Raw genomic sequence first — 20,456 nt, 5'->3', positions numbered from 1 at the left:
ACTAAAAGAAGCAACTGAAGATTTTGAAAGTGTTGATCCTACTTTATATCGACAGATAATTGGTTCTTTAATGTATTTGGTGAACACAAGACCTGACATTTGTTATGCTGTAAATGTTCTCAATTAGTTCATGAGCAAACCTAAACAAACTCATTTGGTGGCAGCAAGGCACATTCTCAGATATCTTAGTGGTACTATTGGATATGGTCTCAAATACTCTAAAATTGAATTAAATTTGAAGGGATATACAGATTCTAATTGGGCAGGAAATTCAGAGAATTGTAAGAGCATTTCAGGATGTTGTTTCACATTGGGCTCAACAATGATATCTTGGTTTAGTCGGAAGCAGTCTTCAGTAGCACAGAGTTCTACAGAAGCCGAGTACATAGCTGCATCTATGGGAGCATGAGAAGCTGTATGGTTGAGGAAACTTCTATTTGGATTATTTGGGAAGCCTCTTCCACCTACTACTATTTATTGTGACAACCAGAGCTGCATCAAGCTATCTCTTAATCCTGTGTTTCATAACAAGTCAAAACACATCGAGATACCTTACCGTTATGTGCGAGACATGGTTGAGAAAGATGTAGTCAAGCTAGAATATATTAGTACAAAGGATCAAATTGCAGACATTCTTACCAAACCACTTGCTAAGACGAAGGTGGAACTTTTTCGTAAAGAACTTGGTATGATTGTAAAATCTGAGGACATGTCTCAGAGAAATTGATTAGTGTACATTATTTTTTTATATATTATAAATAAAACCTGTGTTAAATTCTTAAGAAGTGACGACTTCAAAAGGTTTTTCACTTGTATCAGGAGAAGTTGTTGTAACATGACGTCCTTACAATAACTTGTAGCATGATTCATTTTTTGTGAAAGTGTTTCATGTAAGGGCTTTATCTTGTAAATCAAACAACTAGGCGGTTGATATCATTAATTTGATTATCTACAATTTGTTTGTATTGATATATTTTCGGTACTTGGTGTATATCATGCCCTGATATTTTGATAGGCCATTACCACACTGAGCATTTGGTGATCATCATTAAGTTGATGTTTCTGATAGGCCATTGCTTTTGAGAGATTGGTGAATATCATGAAATTGATATTCTTGTAGGCCAAACTCTCACGTGTTACAATGTTTTATATTTGACATTGGATAAAAGAAGTTTTCTGATCAAAGATCTCTTATACATGTATACCCTACTAATCTAAGAGGGAGTGTTAATGTATAGATTAGTTGAAGAGTTATTAATAACTCTTATATTGATTTATGTTATTCTATATAGTTGAGACATTTAATATACATACATACATACATACATACATACATACATATATATATATATATATATCCTAAAATATGAATATGAATACATAAACAAGTTGCTAATAATTTAATCACGTCTCATCGTTATATTATAATCTCCTTCATCGATGAATTTGGGTGTTGACATTATCACATTAGTTATGTGTCTCAACGTTTGTCAAACATTAGTTTACATGAAGTCATGTCCGATAGACGTGACTCAAATATGAGTCACGGCTATCAGTCGTGACTCCTAAACAAAGCCGTGGACATATAAGATATTGTAAATTGCTGACTTTGTAATATACAACGAACACATAAGTAATATAAGTCTTCAAGTATACATTACAAAGTAGCGGATATCTTCAGTATATATATTGCAGAATCTCAGATTACTTAATCATCTTCAGGGCCGGCCCATCTTCAGTATTATATTATATCTTTACCTTGAGCAGTTATTCTAAATAATATAAGTTTTTAGTCTGATACTTTAACAAACCCTAAGACAATGAGAGCCAACTCTGAAAGAGCCCAAAGAGAATCGCTGAGTGTGACTCCAGCGCCAATAAAGATAAGTAGGACGAACAATAATACCATTCTGAATCTCCAGAAAATGCTTAGCATAAAAGGCCATCTTAGGACATAATCCACTAGAAGGACTACTCCTAGTAGTGATAATGTACCATTTGTAGATATCTTGTCTAACATGCTCATTTAATGTTTGTCTTCAGGGAAGGAGGTGAGTAGGAGCATCCAGCAAGAACTGATAAGGAGAAAGACGATCAATATCAATCTCGATCGAACCCAACAAAGAGGTGGCCTTTCCCAATAAGAAGGAAAAGATTGCCAAAATTCTTGACAAGCAAACTACCTCCACAAGGCATGGCCAGCATAATAGATACCTGATACAGTGGGACGGGTTACCTGAAACAGAGAGTACATGGTTATTTGAGTGGGCAATAATGCAGTTATGTTCGACAAAATTGGAACAATTCATAGACAGCCACTTGCAGGAGCTGTGTTTCTTTCAAGAAGGGGAGAATGATGCATCAACTTTCGGGAGTCATAACTTTTGACTTAGACTTGGGTTTTCTCTCAAATTCTTACAGTGGTTTCGTAAGGAGGAGTTTGATGACTCGAGAATTCAGCTTTGCTCCATTGTGTCCAGAATTTTTTTTTTCCAGGTCCTAGAAAATCCATTTAGACTCCCAAAACTCAGTTGTCGTAATCTTTGTTTTTTAGAGTTTGTTTTTTATAATGACTTCAAATGGATATTTTCAAATTTGAAGATTAGTTGGCAAGACAAGTTGTCATAGCTTAAGGAAAGTCCAGTTTTCTTTTCAGCTTTTTTGGAGTTAATTTCAAAGGTTACCTAAAATGGCAAAATTGAAAATTTGTTAAAATCTGCCAAAAAGGGTAATTTTCTGTTTTTCCGAATTTAAAGAGTTTATAGTTATTTAAGAAGCTACAAAATGATGTAGAGGGAGGTTGGTTAATGGAAGATATGTTAGTTTCAAAACATGTTTATTTCATCTGTATTTTTCTATATGTTTTCCTTCTATAGAATGCATTACTGTGAATAGGTACTTGGGTACTGCATCTGAAATGGACAAACATGTTTTTTTTAATTGGAAGAAAGAATATAAATTAGAAACAAAAATAATTACAGCAGTGATGTGCAAAACAACATCCTCAAAAGCACATTAAAGCTGCTGTAGAAACTAATCACCAGTCAAATTTACATTGCAGAAAATTATATTCAACTTTAAAATGTTCTATCTTCCTCTAGAGGTGCTCTAAAATATGATCAATGGCTTTCCAAGTTCTCCATCAGATGTAGATCGATTTAATCTCATGGTTAATTGGATGTTGCATTGTGCTTGAGTTGAGAAACAATATGTTCTGCCTGCACCTTGTCGTCCTTGTTTCGATCCTTTAGCAAGCTGATAATCCAAGACATTTGAGTGAAAAGGCTACAACAAGTTGTTTGGACATCAATCTCAAGAGGGGTAAATGAGTGAGAAAGGGCAGCCAATCATTTGAACGTCCAAATGTATTTTGTTAATGTTATAATTCTGTCGGATAAATTATATTATATATATATGAGTATATAATATATGACAATGTTATATATGGAATAATTATCTTATATTAAGAGTGATATATATATATATATATATATATATATATATATATATCACTCTTAATATAATTTTATATATATATATATATATATATACACATACACATACACATACATATATATATATATATATATATATATATATATATATACACATATACATATATATATATACACATATACATATATATATATATATATATGTATATATATACATATATCTATATGTATATGTATATATATACATATACATATATGTATATATATGTATATATCTCATTATAATATATTGAGAGTATATTAATTGTGTTATAACTATAAATAATGTAAGTTAATATATTCAAGAGACATGTCTCTTCAAGAGGCATGCCTCTTTATATCATATATATATTCATTGGAATAGTAACTTGAAAAACATATAAAAATTCTACAAGTGCTATTACAAGTTACAGATCCTATTTCACTAACATGGTATCAGAGCACGTTCAATCTTAGCGATTTTTTTATATCTGTATGATGAATAGAAAAATACTGTGATATTTTTTCCTGAGTTGAAGCAGAGTGAGGGCAGGTAAATTGTAGACACAAATGGAGATGGCCTTCAAACAGGCAAATACTGCTAGTACTGAATTGGAATGTTTTTGAGCATTACACAAGCAAGAGGAATTGACAGCTTCTACCAGAATTGAAAGCTTGCAATAATCAGTCAGGCAGAAAAAAGAACTTGAAAGACAACTACAAATTCGATACGAAAATCTGCTTGTGGAACAAGCTAATATGGAGAAACTTTAACAGGAATATAAGGAAACTACAACTCAATAAAATGATACTAGCACTGTAGTTGACAGAAATCTTGTACCGGTATAGTTAGACTCGCACCAGGTTGATATGGATATATTAGAAACTGATAAGGTTGTGGATGGCAATAACCTTGAACTACAAAATCTTCTTGGCAATTGCTGATGTTCTGCCCACTTATGACTGAGCATGGACTAAAATGTTTTCCAAGTTACGGTCACTGTGTTGTGATACTAGTAGCATAAACTTTTAGGTTTATCTTCATGCAACACTACTGTTATTTGTGGCACCTGTGAAAGCTAGCAAGAAGTAGAAGCCGAAATTAAGAAATACGAAGAAATATTAAGGAATATAAATTTCTATTTTATGTCTCCAGTGATATAACAGTTCTCATCATATGGAAGACACGAGTTGTTCAATAGAAACAATGATGAACATATAGCGAGAAGAGTTTAGAGTAAATGCGAATGGTGATCATTATTAGATTTTAAGCAGCGATTTATATTGATAACAGAAACTCTTCATCCTTTGGAATATCTTGTAAATCATTTAAGAAACATTATTAGTGAATAAATCAAGATAATGAACTCAATATTTTCAGGTCTTCAACATCTTTTGCGATTGATAATAGATATATTGTTCTCTGTTCAACATCTAATATTTATCTGGGGTCTGAATGGAGTGCATTTTGCCCATCATTGAATGCCGCATATCTGAACATTGTGTGGAGTACCGAGACTTTCTGATTTTGACATGTGTATCCGAAGTTGCGTAGGGCCATAGTTCAAGACTCTTGAACTAACTTTTTGTGCTTCTATAATCTACTGAGCTTAACTCTGGTAATTGAAGATTTAAATGGTGAGACATCATTGCAAAATGGGCCAACACGAGCATTCAAGCTCCCTGTCGAATAGAGTTGCACAGATATTGTGAGCATCTTGTCTTTAAGAATTTAAGAAATTTTGAGCACGGTGGTCAGCCCATATATTGTTTCTTAATTAAAATTTTCAAGGTAGTTGGAATATTTTGGTCTCGAGCATCTCCCAATTGGAGAGAGCATTTGCCCCTCTGTAGGGTGTAAGGACCTTCAGATCCTATAAATAAATTAAGAAGTATTAAGAATGATAACTTTTTATGATAACCCAGTCTACTAGTTTAGTGTGAGATATATATATATATATATATATATATATATATAATTTTTTTTTTTTTGTTTTGCTCAGGAGAAGTTCTATCCCAGTAAGATAGATGCTTAGACCTTGTAAGCGGCCATCTATGGTCATACCTCTACTCATACGGATAGGTTAACAAATAAGTGACCATAACTCCGTACCTCCATCCATTCAGGATGGGATAAATACATAAGCGGCCTTCTCAGGTCATACCTCTACCTTGACGGGGTAGGTTAATCATAACAGATAAGTGACCTAGAATCCGTACCTCCATCTTACCGAGATGGGTTTTAATAGAAGCCAGAAATAAATATGGCTCTGATCAGAGTCTTTCACCCTTCGGGACCAATCCGGGTCCGGGTGACTTGCAGGAAATTACACAGACTGTCCATGTCTGAGCCAAGGTTCCTTGCAAGGTTTAGTGATACCAAAAGACCTACACCTTTCCTTGGTTGTCGGGCCTTTTGCCAGGTGTGAGGCCACCGAGTAAATTACTAAGTCCTATACCCCTTCTCGGGTTTCGGGCATCCGGCCAGGTATAGATACCTTCCTGAGGCTTATAACTTATTTTAGATTTTTCTTTCGTTTCCAAGTTCTTTACTATAATTTATATATTGTCGATGATCAAGAATCTATCCTACCTAAGTCCAAAGTATCTGTGCTCAGGAGGCTTACTTCACCATCCAGGCTGCCTACATACCCGTATTTGCGGGATCAAGATATCAATGGACTACGCACTCTCTACCGATATGTAGTTCTGTATTCTATTTGTTTGATGTGGCTGTTTGTCCTATGACCACTAGTGAGCTTTACTCACCCAAATAGCTCTTCGCTGTCATACACCCTCTTGGGCGAATCAAGCGGTTACTAAATTTATCACTATAATATCATGGTGAATTCTTGGATTGAGGTTAGCATTTAAGTTAGGTGTATGGTTAACCTATGAGCGTCCTAGCTCACTCATACCATATGTAGAGAATTTCCCAACAGCAGTAACACATCATGCTGAGATAACATACTATACTTATACTGCAAAAGGGTTCAGAGTTTGTTTAGCACCAAAGAGTAATGCTTGACATGAAATTTTAGTCATTTACTCACTTCCAAGACTCAAACAAAAGATGGTTTTACACAAATGCCATTCCTTTCTATTTCCATTTAATATATAAAAGAAAATTCAAGCACTTGTTTAAAGATTTTTTTTTGTTTAGATTTCAGTTTTCAAGTAAAATCAAGGTTTGCAACTTTCCTTTTGAAATAGAACTCAGTGAGTTGGAAATTGTTAAATTACACTGAACTTCTGCAACTCTATATTATCGCACTACGAATTTCAAAAGCAATTTTCATCCAAGTCATATATGGCACAATTCCTAAGTCATTTCCTTACAACCCAAAATTCCAAATTTGCGGAGTGAGAAGAACTCAGTATTACTGTGTCCAGTAATTAGCAAAGAATACTGAAAATGACACTTTTAACTGTTTTGCTGTCATGCTAATGCACAGGTACAGCTGGTCACCCTCAATGTGACATAATGAACAGAGCATAAAATTACAGCCCAGAACATCCCCAAACAGTAGGGTTTGCTGAAAATAGCAATTTTGTATATACTGATCAAACTATTTTTGATAACCTTCCCAATAGCACAAAACAGTAATATATGAGCATTCCTTAATCATAAGTGACTTCCAGTCTTAAGAAAATTAAACAATTTTTGCAATATCATTTTGAAAAGAACTATCTATATCAGCCAGAGTTTAGGTATATGCTAAGCAATAAAACAAATTAGAATCACCCCCCCAAAAAAAAAACAAAAAACGTGTTCAGCTGTAGCTTTACAAACAATCAACAAACTATAATTCAATACGTTTTCCTATTAGCTTTCAGCTGCAACAATTTTTGGACAATAACTAAAACAAATTAAACATACCTGGCTTTAACTGAAAAGGTTAGAAAAGAATAGCTTGAACGTAATACCAAGCAGCCACCTCTACTAAGCACAGTTCTCCTTTTCCGCTAAATCAGTGTGAAGTTGAAGTTTTTTTTTGAAAACCAAGATCAACTAAAGTTCATTGAAGGTCTTTTAATATCCTGTGACTCTTGGCAAAAATGTTTTTTTTTTCTTTTCCCTATCAAGAGAATGACTTGCTTCTTTTATCCCCATTTGTGGCGGCAAAACCTCCACCCTTTCCATACTCACGCTGTCCTTTTGTGGTCGACCTAGGTCTGATTCACGTCTTTCCCAGGAGTCCACGTTGCTAGTTTCAAGAGAGGCCACACCTGTAGCGTCCACATGCTCCCTCTTCTTCCTGGGGCGACACATCTCTGCTCCAGTTCCCATGTATCCAGCGTTTTCTCCTCCAGACGTAAATGCCCATTCCCGTGGTCTTTTTAAAAAAAAAAACAAACTCTATCGACCAAGTGTTAAATATATTTTAATCATATTTCATAACTTTTGTTTATTGCATTAGACGTCCCCCCAATATTTTAATTAAAAGCTTAGTTCTATATTTTGAAAACATTTTATAAAAGTTTTGTTGTTTTTTTTTAAAAATTGATTTTAAATTCGACTACGCAATTTTCGTGGTTGACACGATATTTAAACAAAAACACATTATTAAATGTTTTTAAACCTAATACCACCTTATTTAATTAACATATTAATAATAACAAAACAAAATAAAAATAACATTTCCTTATATATATATATGTATACTACAAAAACGTACACAATGACTTTCGCGTTTTTAAACAAAACACAAGATAAAATGAAATATTAATAATAATAATAAATTTTATTTAATCACGACAATTATTTCAACCAAGTAACTTCATCGACATCCCATTATACATTCATTAAATAATCGCAAAATTTATTTATTTTAAATTAAATTAAAACAAAACACTTGAAATATATTTAAATAAACACAAGGAATTATAAAAGACAAATTTATTTATCAGAATTACAACAAATGAATAGTATAGGGGTCGTGGCATAGGGGATTGCAGAGCAGCCTTCACTCGTCCTACCATAATTTAGTGTGGATCAAACTACAATCAAAGGTGGCAAAGGAAAATTAAACTCTTTTACTCACCCCATGTGGATTGGTCAGCAGATTTACATGGAAGATGAGCATATATGTGTTGATACTTGACGCCCAGCATGGAATCCTCTGACATGGGCTCACTAATCAGAAATGTTGAGAAAATACTCGTGTAGAAATCAGTGGTTGTGATTAATGTGTGTGTTTCAGTTCAATTTCACACTTGGTGCAGTGACTTGTTACCTGTAGTTGGATTCGTGTTGACTGAGCACATAATGTGCCACAGATGGGATGAGCCTCACAATGGACGCTTTGTCGTTGTACTGATTGGGAGTATTATATATGCGTTACAGTCTGCATGATTCAAACTCAGTGAATTGACTATAACATCGATGTTGAAAAGGCAAATCATCCAATTCAATGTATTTGAGTTCACGCACAAAGGGCACTTGGAAATGATAGTGAAAGATGAATCGTACAAAGCTACGAAGGAAGTTGATCGGTTTCACCTGGGTTTCTTCCTAAGCACACAAGAGGCTTGGATCCATGTCCTTCATGAGCTCCAGTGTAGCAACATCTACTATGTCTTCAAGAGTACACTCATGATCGAGAAAAGTTGAGATGAAGTCTATCATATATGATGAGATACAAAATATGTTCAATAATATAAGAGTGAGAAATCTAACATTGTAAGGGGGAATGATAACCAATGTTCTATTTCCATTTGAACTGTCCTTATATGGGAAGTAGACAAGACGTCCTCATTGGAGTAACTTATATTATTATTGCAGATAAGTATTTATTATCCTCGGGTATTGCATGTATCTATTTATTGTAGTCTCTCTCTTATTTTATATTTCTATAATTACTATAAAGAGCTATTTGCCTTGATCTTTTCCTTTGTCTCTGAGGATGTTCTTGCAGGAAAAGAAGATTGGTACATTAGGCATGCTACCCAAATATTGTGCAGACCCAATCTTATGATAGTAGCTTCAAAGAAGCTGTGATTTAGGATTCATTACTCATCTGACGATCAAGTTGGATAATTTGAGTCTCTTGAAGCGAATATCCTTGATGATTGACATTATGAGAGGGAGTCTGACAGTTCACTAGAGGCAACCTTGGAGAAAGAGAGGGAGCAGAAAATAAAATGCTTAAATCAAACTTTTGATGATCTTGGTTCAGAAGGAGTAGACCTTGTTGATGGATTCTCCACTAGTTAGGAACTTTAACAACTATAGGACTATGATTCATGGGATAAAGTCTCATGTTTGTAGGCTGGATGACCTTATGCTATTAGGATACCTATTGAACTAGGGAAGCATTACACGACTTGCTACCAAGAGGTTAGAAGGATGATAACAGATTCAAAGGAAGTTTGACACTTCATCGGAAAGAACCTTTTGCTAAGAGGTCAGAAAAGGTGATATCAAACTAAGAGGGAGAAACCTTATTCTCTGACATGTTTTATGGTGAATGTTGTGACAACACCACATGACAGTATTCATGGAGACTTCATGGGAACTTTTGATGTCATACATGTATGAGCCTGTCCCCTGTGTACATCATGAAGAAGTGATGACTTCTAAATGATTATCACTTGTATTAGGCGAAGTTGTTGTAAAGTGACGTCCTTACAATAACTTGTAGCATGATTCTTTTTTTGTGAAAGTGTTTCATGTAAGGGCTTTATCTTGTAAATCAACAACTAGGCGGTTGATATCATTAATTTGATTATCTACAAGTTGTTTGTATAGATATATTTTCGGTACTTGGTGTATATCATGCCCTGATATTTTGATAGGTCATTACCACATTGAGTACTTGGTGGATATCATTTAGTTGATGTTCTGATAGGCCAATGCTCATGTTACCAAATATGATATCAAATAGTAATTGGTGAATATCATATATTGATATTTTGATAGGCCAATACTTACATGATATCGTATTCTAGAAATCTTCTGAACAAAGATTTCCTATATATATTATTTTTGAAATATTACCTATGGTGTAATATCTATGTGTTTTATCCTTCTTGATTGAGGGAGTGTTAATGTTATAATTCTGTTAGATAAATTATATTATATATATATGAGATATATAATATATGACAATGTTATATATGGAATAATTATCTTATATTAAGAGTGATATATATATATATATATATATACTCATTATAATATATTGAGAGTATATTAATTGTGTTATAATTATAACTAATGTAAGTTAATATATTAAAGAGACATGTCTCTTCAAGAGGCATGCTTCTTTATATCATATATATATTCATTGGTATAGTAACTTGAAAAACATATAAAAATTCTACAAGTGCTATTACAAGTTACAGATCCTATTTCAGTAACATATTTAATAATAGTTACCCAACAAGAACTGGAAATCATATTGTGAACTCTTGAATATCCAAGCAAGGCAGCTTTCCAGGACCAAGGAAAATGAAAAAGGGCAGTTAGGGATGCGAACAACTCATTCCATATCAGTTTGACGTGAGGAAAAAAACCAAAAGCAATTCTTGAGAGTTTCAAGCTTATCACATAAAGGACAGGGAGGGGGGGGGGGGTTGAGGAATTTGAGTCGAGCCCGAACAGGGAGTTTTGCATGAAGGAGCTTCCAAGCAGTGAGTTGGGATTTTGAGTCAGCTTTAGCTTTCCATATTTGAAGGTGGAGTTTGTTTTGTCAGAAACGTTTAAATTTGCATCTCAAATAGAGTTAAGTCTGCTGGAAATAGACATGTTAGGCACAAGTTTCTTATGAAGAGATCTAAGAGGAAAGGTTCTAAGGCTGCAACCATTTGGCCATCTCCAAGCCTTGAGGAAGCAAGAGTGGAAAATGAAGAAATAAGGATAAATAAATTGGAAGGCACAAGCTTTTGAACTTCCAACATTGGAGCCTTGTGTCTATAACTTAGATTGAAGCATACTTTCAACTGATGCCAAGACTTCCATGAGAAGCGATCAGGGTCCCAAAGGTCTTTGAAAGTCTGAATGCCTTTCTTAAAAAGACATTTAACTTTGAATCTTGGAATCATAGCTAATGAGCTGTTATTTTCTTGAATTAATCGATTCCACCAAATTGATGAAGAGGCAAAGCTGAGACCATGGCTAAAAGATATGTCAAACGAGACCAACTTCTGGGAGACCACTTGCCAAGCCTTCCATATGCAGTTGAGTGGGGCTGATCCATGTAATTTAAAATGCGGGGCTAGAAGGATCTTGTCACTCCAATTAACCAGATGCCAATGCTTACGAGCTGAAGCTGTTTGAATGCAATATCAAACCAAAAGCTTGCAAGGTGCATTGCCTTCTAAGGCCCTTCCAATCCATTTGGCTGAAAGGAAAACCTCTTGCGTGTAAGGGTCAATGATGCCTAGTTCTCCGGCTGGCATACCTTATATATTACCCCATTTAGACTAAATAAATCCTCGGATGAGTTGCGTAAGCTGATTGTAACAAGTTTTGGAAGGCAGCCAACATGAGGATATATAAACATGACTAGCTGGGAGTATTTTATTAGCCACCTGGATGCGTCCAGCCATAGACATGATACGGTTTGTCCATGATAGTAGTTTGGATTTAAATTTGTTTAAGAACTACTCCCACATATCCTTTAAATTAACTCCTAATCCAAAAGGAATCTTGAGGGATCTAGCTATGACTCCATGTTTGATTTCGTGACTCTTTTGGGATCCAAGGCAGGTGGGGCTGGGACAAGTCATCCAAAATTCAGTATTGTGCATGGCAAGTTGAGAACCTGACACCGAGCAAGAGAAATCAAGAATTTCCAACAGATTCATAACATCATCAGCTGTATTTTGAATGAAGATCATGCTGTCATCTGCAAAATGGGAGTTAAGGGCAGCAGTATTGTCTGCAAGGGAAATCCCATGGATAATATTATTTGATTGGGCGTGATGCAAAAGTTATCAAAGGGCATCAACTATGACGACATAAAGGAATGGTGCTGAAGGGCAACCTTGACAAATGGGCTTTTGAAGAGGAAATTGTGGAGAGAGAGAACCATTGAGGAAATTGTGGTCCTAACATGTTTAGTTTCCCTAAATAATTATCTGTTGAAAAACAATACTTTAGATAATAGTTTTGAGACCTAATATTTCCAACAAAGTATCTTCTCAAAAACATTAAAATGTTATCATATTTGCAAAAATATTTAATTACAAAGCTTTTTTTATATTATTAGGTCTGACTATATGATAAACAATAATAGTAAAATATTTCAAACTTTATCTTGAAGGTAATATACTAATAAGTATGCGAAATTTCACTTTCATGAAAGGCTCCAAAATATTTCAAGTATTTTACCTTAAAGATTAAAACACGACTATAAATTTAGAACAAGAATTCCTTCTAAAAAGATATTATGCTTTGATAAATTGAATTGTGTTTAAAAGATATTTTATTTCAATATTAGGTAAACATATTAATGATCATTAAATATAGTTTTAGTGCTTCCGTAAAATATCACATTTAAAAATTATATTCTTAAATATAAAAACACAACATTAGTACTTATGACATAATATTTCATATTAAATTTAAAGTACTACTTAAAGTATGCTCTCATGCTGCTGCTAGAATTATCTTGGCTAGCAGCAGCTGCTCAATATTTTTAGGAGTAATATGTGGAGCTGATGGTCCCATGGAAACAAAATTTGCTGCTTCTTTTAAGCATTACTCTTAAATATATTTTTTGAATAAAAAATTAATATAATTTATTGTAAATAAAATATACATGCAAAATGTTAGGCCAATGAAAAGCAAAATAACTTATTTTTATGAAGACACTTCTAGCTTTTTTCAATAAGAAGTTGTTGCTTATTTTAAGCCCTCCTTTTCTCCTATAGCTTATTTTCAACTCCTAAACAATAGCTGCTCCACATATGTAGGAAAAGATTCCAATTTTTTCCTTTTTTGGAATAAAAAATATACATGGGAACACTTCAGCTGTTGCTTAAATTTAAGCAGAAATGACACTTAAGTGGCAGCATGGGAACATGAGGTTATCTGTTCGCTGTTTTGGAAGCCAAGAAAATTTACCTTGTGAGATAGCAGTATTTCGTTAGTTCACAACTCCCATAAAATCCCACCGCGATAGCCAAAGTTAGGTTTCGGGTTTCTCATCAGCAATAGTGTCATGGTGGAGAGCAATCATGGGCATGCTATGCAGTCGATGATGAAGATGAAAACTTTGGCTCATTAAATCGCTATTCATAGTGCTAGTGAATTAATCTGTTGTGGTTTGTGATTGCAGCACTGCATGTAGTGATTAAACTAACCCTGCACTCTATTGCCTTTTCGCCATCTTCATAATTCACCATGCGATTTGGTGATCCTTGAATAAATGAATGAATGAAAGATTTTTAATGACGTCCACAAGGCCATAAGCCTAAGGGACCCACATAAAACTCTTAGTCAATTTGATGTGATTTCTGCAAGCCGTCCCTTTTGTTGTGAATTTGCATAAGTAAAATGGTCCCCTTGAGGAGTCTTGGTCCTTCATAAAGGTCTTTTATGCTGCTCACCTTTAAAGTTTCTTTGTGTTGGTCGCGAATGCCCTTGTATGCGGTGCAATCCTTCAGATAGTGCCACTCTGTTTCCACCACGCCTTCGCTACAAAATCTACAAATTCTGTCTGCCCACTCTTCCTTAGGGACCTTTCATCTACTAGTTTCACATCTCAAACGGTGTGAACCAAATCTCAATTGGGTGATTACGATCTTTGCCTTTCCTTTGATCTCAGCTCCTAAATACTCTTTGTTGTCATGTTCGCATGTGAAATTAAATTCTTTGACATAATAGGTTTTTTTTCTACCTAACTGATTTGTCCACATGTTAGATCTAATTTTTTTTGCCACCCATCTTTTTATTTCAAAATTGTTTTCCGGGCACTCATGGTAGTCAATGTTCTATTTGTTGAACCATTTATCGTTTTGTTTTTTCAATATCTTCTTTCGACGAGCCAATTCTCCATTGACCACCTTACTAGGCCAGCGATGTGCATCCATTTTTCCCACTTTTTTTAGATAGCTCAACAATCTAATAATTGTCGAGGCCTCCACCGAGAGCATGCTCACCTCTGCTAAAATAATCTCGTATAGAACTCTTGATTTGATTTTGAGATTAGTTGTGATGAAGTGTTTCTGAATTCTTTCAATTTGCTGCAATTTATGGTTTGATACGTTGCTCCCCCATACCTTACTGCCATATAAAATAATCGGTATCACCAACAACCCAAAGAGGGTTTTCTTAGTCTTCCAGTCCCATAGCTCCACTATCCTGCACCTGTTTTGAAGAAGATAAGACGCCTTCCATCCCCCTTGTATCTTTTTTGATCTGCATGTTTCCCAACTCGGTCGATAGTGGAAATCTATCCCCAGATACTTGTACTCTTTTACAATCTTTAGCACTTTGTCATTAAATATGAAAGTGCATTGTTGTTTTCTTTTCCTCAAGGAAAATACTATGATCTTGGCCTTAGAATTGTTGACCTCCACCCCTAACTCTATGCAAAAGGTTTTTAAGTTCTTCAAATGTTCCCTCAGCCCTTGTGCTGTTTTAGCAATGAGAATAAGGTCATCAGCATAAAGAAGTAATTTGATCACATATTCATCCAGCCGAATACCCTCTCCATTGGCTTTGTTTAGCCATTCTTCTAACTTGTCAATATAGAGGCCAAACAAGGTAGTAGATAACGAGCACCCCTGTTTGACCCCCTATGTCGCTGCCAAAACTTTTCGACATGCCCTCTTTGGTTCTGTTTTTTCGCTTTAACCTGTTCATAAAGTTTATAAACAACAACCCTATACTCTATTGGGACCTCCAATTCCATAGCTTATCCCTAGGGACAGTGTCGAAAGCTTTCTTAAAGTCAACAAAGCAGCAAAAAGCCTCTTCCCCCTGTTTATCCCACACTTTTTCGATCAGGTACCTTAGGATAATGCAGTGATCAATAGTGGAATGTTTTGGTTTGAAACCCGCTTGACCCATAGCTCTTTTCCCTTCTTTTTCTGCCCATCCACTGATTCTCCGCTCTACCATACTCCCACAGAGTTTGTCTAATAGGGGGTTCACCATGATGGTGCAGTAGTTGGAACATCCCCACTTTTGTGGAGAGGAATAACTACAGTGGTGGTCCATTCTGTGGGAAAGCAGCCTTGCGTGACCATATTAAAAATGTTCTTGATGTGTGGGGTCAACAAATTTGCCCCCCACTTCAGAAATTCAGCTTGCAGCCCATCAATATCCTGAGCTTTTCCACTTGAGTAATGTCTTCATCAGAAAATAGTTTATCCGAGTTGTTGGTTGTGGAGAGTGAAACTTCGTCCTCTAGTCTCTCCTAAAGAGTCTTTGCATATTTTAACCATTGGGAATTCATAATTTTATTGTCAACCTGTTTTCTAGTTTGTTGTGACTTCCTCCAAAAATCTTTAGGATTGTGCTTTCCTAACATGATTAGGTCCTTCCTCCGATTAATCACATATTCTTCTTTTTTGGATTTGATCAGCTGTTGTATTCTCTTATGATCGTTTTGTTTTCCTTTCTCCCTTTAAATTTTCTTTTTGCGGCCTTGCATTCTTCGTCATACCATGGGTTAGCCGGAAAGGTGTTTGAGATGCTCTTCTTTATCCTTGTTCTCTTACAACCCTTAGCACTTCCTGAATTAGTGGGATCAGTGAACTGCTGTTGATGTAGCTTTTCTTATCTTTGTTTTCCTTGATATTCGTGATGTCACGATGCATTTGGATCTGCTGTTCCAGAGCGGTGCAAAATATCTTTTCATTTTCATTGTTTATAAGAATCTTGCCCTCTTTATGTCCTTTTGTGCTGCCATTTAGGACCTGATCACTTGTCAGCCTTTTGACATTCATATTGTATTTAATATAGAGGGGCATATGGTCTGAATTTAGTTCCATATGGTCTGAATTTAGTTCCATAGGACATTGTTTAATTCTGAAATCAGCTACCTTGGTGATAGTTGATTGCGAACATATCATATAGTCCAGTACACTTTGTCTGTTATATGTTTTACAAGTAATTTTGTTTGATTTTGGCTCACATCTTCATACCATTACAAACAACCAACCTTTGGAAGGATACCAGTAGCGGTAAAATATATAGATAGAATGGGATGAGGAAGGAATCTGTTATACCGTACTAATTTCCATCATAGTGAACAGGCAGCAGATATGCCAAAAGCGTGCAGATACTGCACAAATTATACGATCATTATAACATAATCCTTGGATTCCCTTTGGGGGCTGGGTGACGTGCAGGTACAATGCATACTCTTTTTCCTGTGGACTCAATGCCAAGGACACGTTCTGGAGCACGAATCTGGTTGTGCACTGGACTCATTGAAATAGCTATTTCATTAGAAGCTCCTCAATGTTGGACGCTTCGTATCAAGCTAACATTGATTTCACAGTGATGAGGGCTATCACCGTTGATGACCAATGTTGTACAGGAAAACAGGACCCCTGAGAAGAGTAAAGGTATTGGAATACGTGTTGCAGATTTGTATGGGAGCAACAATGACATATACTGTAGGCACAGTCTAAATGTATAAAGGTGAAGATCTCTGCTCTAATATTCTGTGGGGAAATAGTACAAGTGATATTTGTGGGTGCAATAATGTGGCAGACCACAAAAAGCTTCTGACAGCATTTAGCCTGCAGAGATTCATTTTGCTCTTTTGATGGGATACTATCTTCATCCCTTGTCCATGATCGATAATGCTTGATGTTGTGCCATTTCTCATTAATCATGCCATTGTGTGCATGGAGAAATACACAGATGGCACTCTTATTTGTAATTAGTGTCAGCATGTTTGTAATTCTTGATTATCGAGAGAATGACCCGAATCGCAGATAGCTTCACCAGGATTGATATGATCTTAATCCCATCAATCCCAATATAACAGAAATTGAAGAATGAATTATATATGCATCCTACAAAGTATATATATGGTCTCCATCAAATTGCTTGATGTTAATATTTCATGGCCATAACAATAATTCTGCTCCTGTAACACAGAAGGAGCTCCACGGGTCTTTCTTTGCATGATCGGACTTGCATTGATGTGACAGTCATGAATGAATTGGTGACACAGGGAACCCGATTATGAGCATCCCATAATTCTGAATCTTCTTACATTATCCAAAGATTGGGCCAGTAAAATTAATATTCAGTATGATTCAAGCAAGCAGGCTGGTTGGTGACTGCAACAAACAGATGCCAAGAAATATGTTGCTAGTGTGCATGTGATACAAGATTTATTTCTCAGGACTCCCTTGGGCATTTAGTTACGTGCTCCATATTATGAAGACCTTGAGAATGTTCAAGCAAGCAATTGAATCTTGAGAATCTGTTGCATCATTTCAAACCTTGATGCCATATTGTCATTTGGACCAATTTTGAAACAATTCTTTTAACGACTCTCTCCCTGACCTAATTCTCTATATCGCATGTCTCATCTAGAGCCATCGCAAAGTAGGGAAATCATTCCACCTGCTTGGGCTGAAAGAATCATAAGCATTGCAAAGCAAGATCGTATATTTCGAAGATTTTGCACAGATCTCCATTTTGATGTGGGCATATAGGATGTCTAGAGAGAATATATTGATGCTCACATTTATAGAGCTTTTTCCTTAAAGTTGAAAAATGCTATTTGAATGATTCATTTTAGACAAAAATCAATGATATTTTAGGAAAAATGTATTTTAATATGCAATAATTATAGTGGAATATGAAAATATGTGAAGAAATTAGGGTTCCAAGAGTGTGTACCTGGGATAATTTTGAGTGTGTGAATACATTCATGCCTGGTAATTGACTGTCCATATATCAAAACTGATATCTGTCGGTTAGAAATGTGAGGCCATACTTGAAACATGGGGATTGCACATGGTTGGACATGAATATTCTTCCTTTGGGGATTGCACATGGTTGGACATGAATATTCTTCCTTCGGCATAGTATCTGGAACTCTAAAGTTTTGCAAAATTTAGGGTTCCAAGTTCCAAGAGGGACCACATTGACCGTCATGGTGCATACTGTAAGTGTATACTACTGTTTATAATTTTATTACCATGTATTCTGCAACACTAAAGTCTCACTATGGGGTTGAGAGGGGTGGAGTCACTGCTATCAAGCCCAAATTAAGGCCTTTGAGACCACATGGACCTTCATGGTGCACACCATTTCTCATAATGTTAGTAGTGTGTTTTATTCAAAGCCAAATTCTCACATCTGACAAAATCTTCATGTGCAATCTAAAATGGTGAAGTTGAATAATATGGCCTATCTAATGATGAGGTTCATATGGTTGAAGACAGAATCATTATCTACTTTAAGATGATATTCCTACTTCATATCAAGAATTTCCTTAGAGATATTGGGTATTTTAGTTTGTGTGTCTCTCTTTTATTGTATATTATTAAGGATTCTATGAAACAAATTTTAATTCCCAGTTTTCTAAATTTGATACCCTAAAATAAATTTTTTTCTTGGATGCTGTTAAACTCCCTTGGACAGTTGCTTTCAGTTTATTATACATCTGTAACATTGGATTTGATCTTAGGTATTAAATGATACCTTAATTAAAAATAGCACGACTTCTAATATTTCTTGTTGCTGTTGTATATGGTTTAAACTTGTCTGTTATAGTGTTGAACCAATTTACCAAGTCTATCTCAACGTATAGAGTCAGCTTTTTGGCATTTTGCATAAACACTTTATTTGCTGCGAAAAATGATTTCAAGTGTTCTCATTGCCACAGGTTTTCAAAAAGGGCAGCTGTCTGCTTGAGAGACAGAAGGGAGCATCAGCCAGCAAAAATTGGAGAAGCCTCAGTACAGGTAAGCTATATATCTGGTCAGTTTTTATATTCTATTATTTTCATTATGCAGATACAAAATCAAGATTTGTATTTCCATTTATGCAAACTATGTATAAGGATCCAAAGCTCATATCCATTATCTTCAGATCATATATGTTGTGGGTATTATCATAGCTCTAATTTTTATGTACTCAGATATTTTCATGGAAGCCGGAACTACATCTTTATCAAATAAAAGAGCACCCCAATGTGACACCTCAATCAGCCCCAAAAAACAAAAGGGGATGGATCATATGCTGCATAGCAGGTTGGTCGATATGAGGGCAACTTCTACATCTAACAATGATGTTCATCAAGATCATGTCACCACTAATAGTAACTTGGAGGGGAGAAAAACTCCTACACAAGATGGCAGTCAACAAGCAATTCATACAAAGATTGCTTTGAGTAGAATTTCTAACATTAAAAATCCAGCTGCTAGAGAAAATCCAGAGGCAGGAACCTCCTTTAAATATGAGAATCTTGATGTGCGCTGCAACAAGAAGGCATCTATGCCTGTAACCATTGATTGGAATGATGAAGTTGAGATGCTCATGTCCGATGAGCTTGATTTTCTCACATAAAATTGTAACTGCAGAGTTCAAGAAAATATTCTTTCTTTGCAATATCATCTCATGTAAATTTCTAACTATTTTTACATGTACAGATGACTGAATTTCATTTTTAATCTTTTGTGAAGTGTAAAGAGTTGAATAATCTCAGAATGATGCCATCTGCTAACCATTTTTGTTCCCTAAATTTTAATGAGTTCATAAACACAGCTAGGTGAAATGAATTAGATATTCAGGGTAGCCACATAGATTGAAATCACAGAAGTGAAATATGATCTGCTGATAATCAGATAATTTGACAATTACAAAGCTTAATTTTTTTGGTGGTTTAAAACACAAGGCTCGTGGGGTTTGGACATGCATTCTGGACTATTTGGTTGATTAATTAAAATTGAAATAACTTTGAATACTTTGACTAGGGTTGAAAATTGTGTTTTCATGTAGTGGTAAAGAAAAGTTGGCACAGGTTACTATTTGTAATGTTCAACTTGGAAGAGTAC

The 20,456-nt window shown here is 35.2% G+C and overlaps 1 protein-coding gene across 1 annotated transcript in view; it reads left to right on the top strand.

Annotated features, from left to right (window-relative positions):
* LOC149561959 (nuclear localized protein) overlaps positions 1-20,077 on the top strand; it is a 100,902-nt gene extending 80,825 nt beyond the window's left edge. The window contains exons 6-7 of the mRNA XM_089825485.1: positions 19,286-19,364; positions 19,541-20,077. Of these exons, the coding sequence (XP_089681611.1) occupies positions 19,286-19,364; positions 19,541-19,968 (507 nt within the window). The 3' untranslated portion in view covers positions 19,969-20,077. The remainder of the gene's footprint in view (positions 1-19,285; positions 19,365-19,540) is intronic.
* Positions 20,078-20,456: the final 379 nt, after the last annotated feature.

Source organism: Cupressus sempervirens, chromosome 4, assembly GCF_028749045.1.
Source record: "Cupressus sempervirens isolate cs-2001-9-10 chromosome 4, ASM2874904v1, whole genome shotgun sequence".
NCBI classification, from domain to species: domain Eukaryota; kingdom Viridiplantae; phylum Streptophyta; class Pinopsida; order Cupressales; family Cupressaceae; genus Cupressus; species Cupressus sempervirens.
Note: the sequence above shows the minus strand (reverse complement) of the source record. Positions and strands in the feature narration are given on the sequence as shown.